We start from the raw sequence: 7,788 nt of genomic DNA on the forward strand, positions 1-7,788 counted from the left end.
CCACTTGACGTGTCAATAAACCATCCTTTCAAGTCTCATTTGTGGCGCTTTTACCGGGACTGGAGATGTGGTTCCACGGAGATGACGCCGACTGGACGATTGAAGAAACCTTCATTAAGTCAAATGTGTGAGTGGATTGTGGCTGCATGGAACACCATACCAGAAGAAATGGTTTCCAAAAGTTCTAAAGTCACATCCATTTCCAACGCAATGGACGGGACTGAAGATGACGCTGTATGGCTGACATCACCTGACAGCGAAACTTCGATCGAGAGCAACATCGACAGTAACGAGACAACTGATGAACAGAAACTGATGTAAGGGTATCAGCGACACGACTGCACTCTCGCTAGCGGGGAGGGGCACAGTAGTCGTGGAGAAACGTTCCATCTGCTCTACGCTGCTGCCCCAGTTTCCTTGATCTTTGAACACCCTGTATTACTAATTATGAATATAATTTTTTTTTAAATGAAGTGTGATTTCGAATATAAGCCACACCCCAGTTTTCCTCTTGAATTTTTGGCAAAAAATGTGCGCCCTATACATGCGTAAATATGGTAGTTCGCTTGCGGACTACGGGTCACAGAGTGGATATAACTATTACATCATGGCACTTCATGTTTCCCAGTGGCTTTGATATACTGTATTTGCACATGTATAAAACACATTTCTTTTTGACAAAAGTTTAGCATCTAAAACTGGGGTTTGACCTATACATAGAATATTACATAATTAAAAAGAGCCACTATTCTATAGATGTCCAAGCCTGTGACACTTGTACTGTAAGCTGTGAAACCTCACAGCAGAGACCCTGAGTGTCTGGAAAAAATGGAGAATATCATAATGAATCTACCAAGAACTGATCCTCCACTATTGTTAATTCACTGGTAACATTTCCTCTGTAAAATCAGTCATATATAAACACAATATTATTTATGTGAGGCAAAGAATACGGTAACCAATGAATAGGAGGCTGGGTGGGCCCCAAAACCGGTCTGGATGTGGAGAGGAGAAAAACCTTGCCCCTACCTGGACTGGAAAGCTAAACCCTCAGCTGTCCAGCTTGTAGCCCTGTCGCTATATCAAGTGCACTATCCTGGCTCTCTATATACAAGGTAATATTTATTTGAATTCTTGACCTAGAACTCTACATGCTGCTTGTACACACAAAATGTGATATTTTCATGTTATTTTAAGTTTAGAACACATTGTCTGTGATGAATTCCAGCATTCTTCTCTATGACATAGGATTTTGTGGCCTCTCTTGTGTTTTACCTAACAGCTACCAACACGAGATCACAAAAAATTATCACTGAAGGAACATGTTACATTTATGCTGATTCTGATTCCAAGATGTTAATGAATAATGTGAAAGCAATGAAAGATACATAACAAATCTTTATTCAAATAATACGTAAAGCCAAGCAGGCAAAGTTTAGCCTTGAGTAATCGATATTAAATTTCACCTTTGTTGACGCTTCATATGCATATGGCACTTAAGAAAAACTACAATGGTAAGAGATTTTTACTGTCACTGCAGTACTTCAAACTCTCTCTCTAAAACTGTTTATTATTTTAGAGCATGCCCTTCTTTTGAGATATGTGTAATGTATTGCTTATGCTATGAATAAGCTATAAGCAAACTTACCTCCTCTTGGCGCCATCCAAACACAAGATTGTATTTGGCAGGGTAGCCAACAAACTTTCCCTTAAGGAAGGCAATGTAGAATATTGATGCATAGTAATTTACAAATTGGAACAGATAAATCTTCAGTGTCAAGCTGTCATCAAATTCTGTTTGTGTTCGGAGAAGCTCCATTTCTGTCAATATGACAGCCACCCAGTTATACACCTGTCAATAAAACACATATTATTTATAAATGTAAAAGTTGAGAAAAATTAAGCTAGTATTTTGTTTGTATTACATTACTGCTGACTGATAACGTACAATTGCAGTCTCATATTGACCACAGTCATATGTCACAACCAATCATATGGAGATCAACAGTCCACATCTCGACTTTGCCACTGTGAACAGTTTCAGTTCAGGAATCCAAAAGATCTAAATTATTAACATATAGCTGCAGAGAAGTTTTTTTACAAATGATAATTATGAAATTTGTTTAGTCATTCATTCAGTCCCCATGGTATTACAGTCATTCTAAATGTACAAAATATACAAAATAATGGAAAAAATAACTGAGGAATAGAATTTGTGTTGGCTACATTGAAAGAATTACAGCTGGCAACACTGAATGTCCTTCCATTTGATTACACTCCATATTGCTCATGTCAGTGCATTAGTAATTGTGTTGAGTGACAGACTGTATGAAAGAATCGGCAACTGGGACACTTGTCCGATTTTGAAAGAGGACAGATCGTTGGTGAGAGGGTAGCTGGAGCATCTGTGATAAAAACTGTCATATTATTAGATGTTCTGAGAGTGATAGTTTCTAACATTATGTTGGCATACATGAATCATGGGAAGACAACATCAGCAAAGAGGAACAGTGTGTGAAAATCATCAATGGGAGAAAGATATCGTTGTGCACTGAGAAGGTTTGTTTAAAAAATTACACACCTACTGCAGCACAGGAGATAGCAGAGCTGATAATTCATCATGACAACTCTTGTATCCACAAAAACTGTCTGATGTGAGCTTCACAAATCCAACATCCATGGTATGGCTGCAATTGCTAAATCTCTGATTGCTGAAAGTAATGCTCAGATGCGTAAACGATGGTGTCACAACCATAAAATCTGGACATCAGACAATCGGAAACATGCGTGTGATATGGTCAGATGAGCTCTCCTTCATGCTGTTCCCTACATCATGAAGTGCTTACGTCTGGAGAACACCCAGTGATACCTATGATCTGGAATGCCCGGTTCGGTTCCAACAATCAAACATGAGGGAAGGTCCTGTGATCATTTGGGCAGCAATATCATGGTATTTTATTTTGTTGGTCCCATTAATACCCTTCGTGGTCAAATTACTGCAATGGAGTATATGGACAGGTTGGGTAGTCACATGCATCCCATGATCCAGATGTTACTTCTGAACAACAGTGCAGTTTTCGAACATGAAAAGCCCCTATTCACATAACCGTTCAGTCATGGTTTGAAAAGCATGAAGGTGAAATTTGAGGCTTTCACGGCGGTGACTATGAAGAAAGCAGTCTTCTGGGATTTGGCACCGTGTATATGTGGTGTTAACCGACGTTTCGGAGTAACGTATCGCCTCCATCTTCAGGGTAGAAGAAAAAATATATAAGAAATCTGCAAGCAAAGAGACCGTGAGAACCGGTAAAAGCAGTGCTTTCTTCATTAAGGTGAACTTCAACATCTTCAGTGTCCAGCAAAATCACCAGATTTGAACATAAATGAACCACTTTGGTCCATTCTGGAGACTACAGTGAGGAAGAGATTCCCATCTCCACCATCTCTAAAGCAACTCAAAAGTGTTCTTCAAGAAGAATGGTACAAAATTCCACTACAGACTACTGATAACGTGTACGAGTCCATTCCAAGACCAACACCATATTAATAAAGGAATGTGCATAGTATCTCTAGTGTTTCCATTATGTTGTCCAACCCCTGTACTAGGTACAGAAATACAGTAGCAGCTTAGCTTCAAGTTTTATTCTGTGCTGCATGCTTCAGATCAAACACTCATTAGCAATAACTTAAAGCCCAAAATTTAATATGGTAAACTGATGATCTAGTTTAGAAAAATAATATAACATGATGCTTGAAAGTCAGAACAGTGGAGCCAGGAGAGACAGCCATTGTTAGACAGTGGTTCAGTAGGCATGTTCGGGCAGCAATTAATACACACACAACAACAGAAGAACTGTTGAAACTGGTGTGATAAATGCCAAGGCTACATAACAGGCACCAACAGTACAGCAAAGTAAAATATCTCGGTGTAATCTGCAATAAGAGGATTATATGGAGACTGCACATAGGAATGACTGAAGCCAAGGTTTTCAGAACATTTATTAGAATCTACTCCCTATTCAAAAGAGTGTTTAAGCACCAACATTATACTAACGGGTCTGGACAAGTGGGACTTGTGGTGGACAAAGTGGCGCTGGGGCAGGTTTTCCCCTAGTACTTCGGTTTCCCCTGCCAATCTTCATTCCACCAATTGCTCCACAATCACCCTCACCTATCATCTGGGGCTGGTACAATAGGCCAGAAGTGGCCACAGTACAAGGGACTTAGTCTCACCCTACTAGCATTAAAAAAAACCTTCCATAAAGCACTGATCATATCAATAATGACTCATGTTTGCCCTGCCTGGGAATTAGCAGCACACACCTACATCTTAAAATTGCAGCACCTACAAAACAAGGTTCTCCACACCACTAGAAATTTTTGAAGTACACATTGGTCCATGATTTGCACTCGGCTTTCAACCTTCCATATGTATATGATCCTATAACAAAACTGTGCAGGCAACAAGCAGAAGTCATACAAAATCATAAGAATAAACATGTTCGCAGTATAGGAAAAGGTGTAACCAGACACAGAAAATACAAGAGGCGGTGGTCAAGCTTACTACCATTCACATGACTAAGCTGCCATTGTAGCATAAGATACATCTGAAAGACATGATCTGCTTTGCAGAGCCTGGACTGACATAGGACTTGAATATAGCGCAACAGGAAGAATCTTCAATAACATGCTGTATGGGTGATACATACACTTGACAAAAGGTCAAGCATACTTATGCAGGACAAACCCATTCTCTTGTGAGAAAGGATGGTACATATGAACCATTACAGCTAGTGTTCAGGTGGGGAGGGGGGGGGGCTCTGGTCATGAGCCTCAAGGGGCTTGGCCATAAACTGCCAGTCATAAAGTAACTGTAACTGTCGGTCACAAGGTGGCACTAAGAGCAGATGGTTAGCCTTAAGCATGAAGTAGAAGGAATGCCACTGTTAGAAGCCGCTACCTAGCAACAACTAGAGAACACAACAGACTTGGAAGACTTAAGTTTGTGCTCTAGTGATATGTATTGTGTGCAGCTTACTGTTATGTTGGACTGGATTTGAATTACTGGACTGGTTTAATCATGTATCACTGAGGTGGAACCCATGTAATTGTCAACATGGCCAACCTGGAAATTCTTCTAACCACTGTAGCAAGCACAGAAGACATTCTGGAATGGATGGAAACCAAAAGAGACCAACCAAGAGATGACAGAGGGGAAATATGACATACATGTTTCTTGTCTGGGCGTATATACGTTCAGTGTGTTCTACACCGTGTTGGTTTGATGTAGATTTTAATATTCTTAATATTCCATAATATATTCAACACACTATAAATCTTCATTATATGGTATACCTTTTATATTTATCTTTTATCTTATGTTTGTACTTCTACTTTAATTGTAACACCAACTTGAGGAAAAAGTTTTATGTTGGTATATAATACGACATGTTTAACTGACACAGATCCGTATTAGTAGTTCAATAACTGTATGTATTCCTATATATAACTGCCTGATGAGGGTCTGGTCTTATACAACTGAAACATGCAGCAGGAATAAAGATCAAATATTAAAACTGACTATATTTGTTGTGTTGATGGTTAACATAAATCTTATATATATCTGGAACACATAACAGGATGCAACCAATGAAGAAAGCCATATAAGTTCAATGGGTCTTCGTCTTGGGCCATGTTCTGCTGCCAGTTCAAAGCCGTGGCAGAGTACAGCAACCATCAACCAAGCAAAAAAAGGCACACACCTGTTTGCTGCCCTGCAGGGCTGGGCTGACAAGGTTCTACACGGTGCCCTACAGAAACAATATACAAGGAGACCACCATCTGACTGAGGCATACTGCTCTCAGCTGAAAGCAAAGACCCAAATCATTGGTGAGTTCCTGCAGGAGTTCGCTCTTGCCACTGAGCAGTTGACTCATCATGCCTTGTTTGACTACCTAATCACACCATTTGTAAGTAAGCAGGCCTTGCATCTGTCGATGGGATGAGAGACCAAGGCATAAAAGGCAGCTAAGTTGATACTCGGTGAGGCTCTCTGGTATGCCCTTGAACTGGAGGCTGCAAAGGCAGCAGCTGGGTTGCCTGTCAGGCTGCAGTGAATGAATGATAGGACAATCTGGAGGAGCCAGCCCACACCAACTGACTGTAGAGGGGACTGACATATTATGTGCTGGCACTATGGGAGTGATGGCCACTTTAAGAAAGACTTGCCCCATATGAATCCAATGACAGAGGCGGCCAGAATTCAGCGGCCTGTGCATACAAGGTTAGAGTGCCCATGGGACCATATCTGCCAAAAAGGGAGTACAGCAAGGCTGAAGAACCCATTTGCAGACAGTGTGGGGGTGTCGGCCATCTTAGAAGAGACTGCCGAGGGGGATACTCACAAAAACACTTCCCAAAATAAGCTTAATTGAGAAACAAGTACAAGAAACGAAGAAGGTGCTGGTTTCATCATACCCCCTTCTGGCATGTCAGGAAGGAACATTAGATGGACAGGAGGCAAAGCATGCCTTGTGACCATCAATACAGAAGTATCAGTATGAATTAAAGAATAAGGGGTGGGCTTAGACAAGTCCTTGCACTGTGACCATCTATTGTGCATCCTGTGTCAACCCCTCAATGATTCTACACTTCAAGCAAAGTGTAGTGTCTCACTGAAAGGGGTGTCTTGGTAGTCACCCGGTTCCATAAAACAGTGTCCCAGGTAAAAGAATCCTAAGGAAGCTAAAGCCCCACCATTACATAGGACACGTGATCAATTCGTCTTTATTCAAGCACCTTTCACATAGGGGACTGATAGTTAATTCCAATTTAAAAATGTGTCCTTTCAAGTGACAGTGTTCTGCAACTAGTCACATCATCCATCATAACTGGTTTCTATTTAGTTTCAATAGTTCCCTAGTTCTTCTGGCAGAGGGTTCCTGTAGGAAACCTTCTGCATGTTTATGTCCTGTTAAGTGCTCCCAGTATTTTTTGTGGTTTCTGTTCAGTTTCCTATGGCAACCTTCCTGGTAATCTCTACTGAGATGCCACATGGTTGTTCAGGTCCTATAAAAGGATATTCAGATCCCAATGTTGCCAACTAATCAGCAGCTTCATTCCCCTCAATACCTCTGTGATCCAGCACCTGTAACAGTTGAACTCTGTGATTTTCATCCAGTTTCACAAAAGACTGATGTCAGTCCCAGAACAGCGCTCAGTTGATGTGGCAGTTGCAAGGTGCTTTGATCACAGCTTGACTGTATCACAGAAGGTTGATGTTTCTATTTCTATAGCCCCTATATAGATTCTATGTGAATGCTTTAATGGCATACATCTCTGCTTGGAATACTGTGGTGCAATGTCCAAGGCTGAAGCTAAGCTTCTTCCTCATACCACAGCTGCAGTGCCCTTATCGAGCATCAACACACCAGACATCACCACAGGACTGCCCAAGAGAGACCCCACCATGCTGTACATCCAGCAGATATCATCAGGAAGACCTTCCCCATCCTGAAGGAAGCTTTAGTGCAGATGACTCTGGGGCAGCACCCACTGACAATTTGGGTGTCAGTCACCAAGAGCATTGATGAATTCATTCTGGGACTGGATGTCTTGTGTGTCCACAATGCATTCATATATTTGAGGCACCATGTGCTATGACTGGCAATGAAGACATGCCATTGTGGTGCCCCAGTGCATGACTGTATCCACCCCCCCCCCCACATGAAGGGCAATGAGGTCTCCGTGGCTTGGGGACGGTTTTGGGGGTGTGGGCTTGCAGACTC

The 7,788-nt window shown here is 41.4% G+C and overlaps 1 protein-coding gene across 5 annotated transcripts in view; it reads right to left on the bottom strand.

Annotated features, from left to right (window-relative positions):
* Positions 1-7,788, bottom strand: part of LOC111866792 (anoctamin-4) — a 64,313-nt gene that overhangs the window by 20,796 nt on the left and 35,729 nt on the right. For all 5 annotated transcript variants that reach the window (XR_002843241.2, XM_023856092.2, XM_023856175.2 and 2 more), the window contains exon 10: positions 1,649-1,852. Coding sequence is in view for 4 of the 5 variants with exons in the window: in XM_023856092.2 (XP_023711860.1) it covers positions 1,649-1,852 (204 nt within the window). In the remaining variant the exon portion in view is untranslated. The remainder of the gene's footprint in view (positions 1-1,648; positions 1,853-7,788) is intronic.

The sequence above is a fragment of the Cryptotermes secundus genome, unplaced genomic scaffold (genome assembly GCF_002891405.2).
Source record: "Cryptotermes secundus unplaced genomic scaffold, Csec_1.0 scaffold24, whole genome shotgun sequence".
Taxonomy (NCBI): domain Eukaryota; kingdom Metazoa; phylum Arthropoda; class Insecta; order Blattodea; family Kalotermitidae; genus Cryptotermes; species Cryptotermes secundus.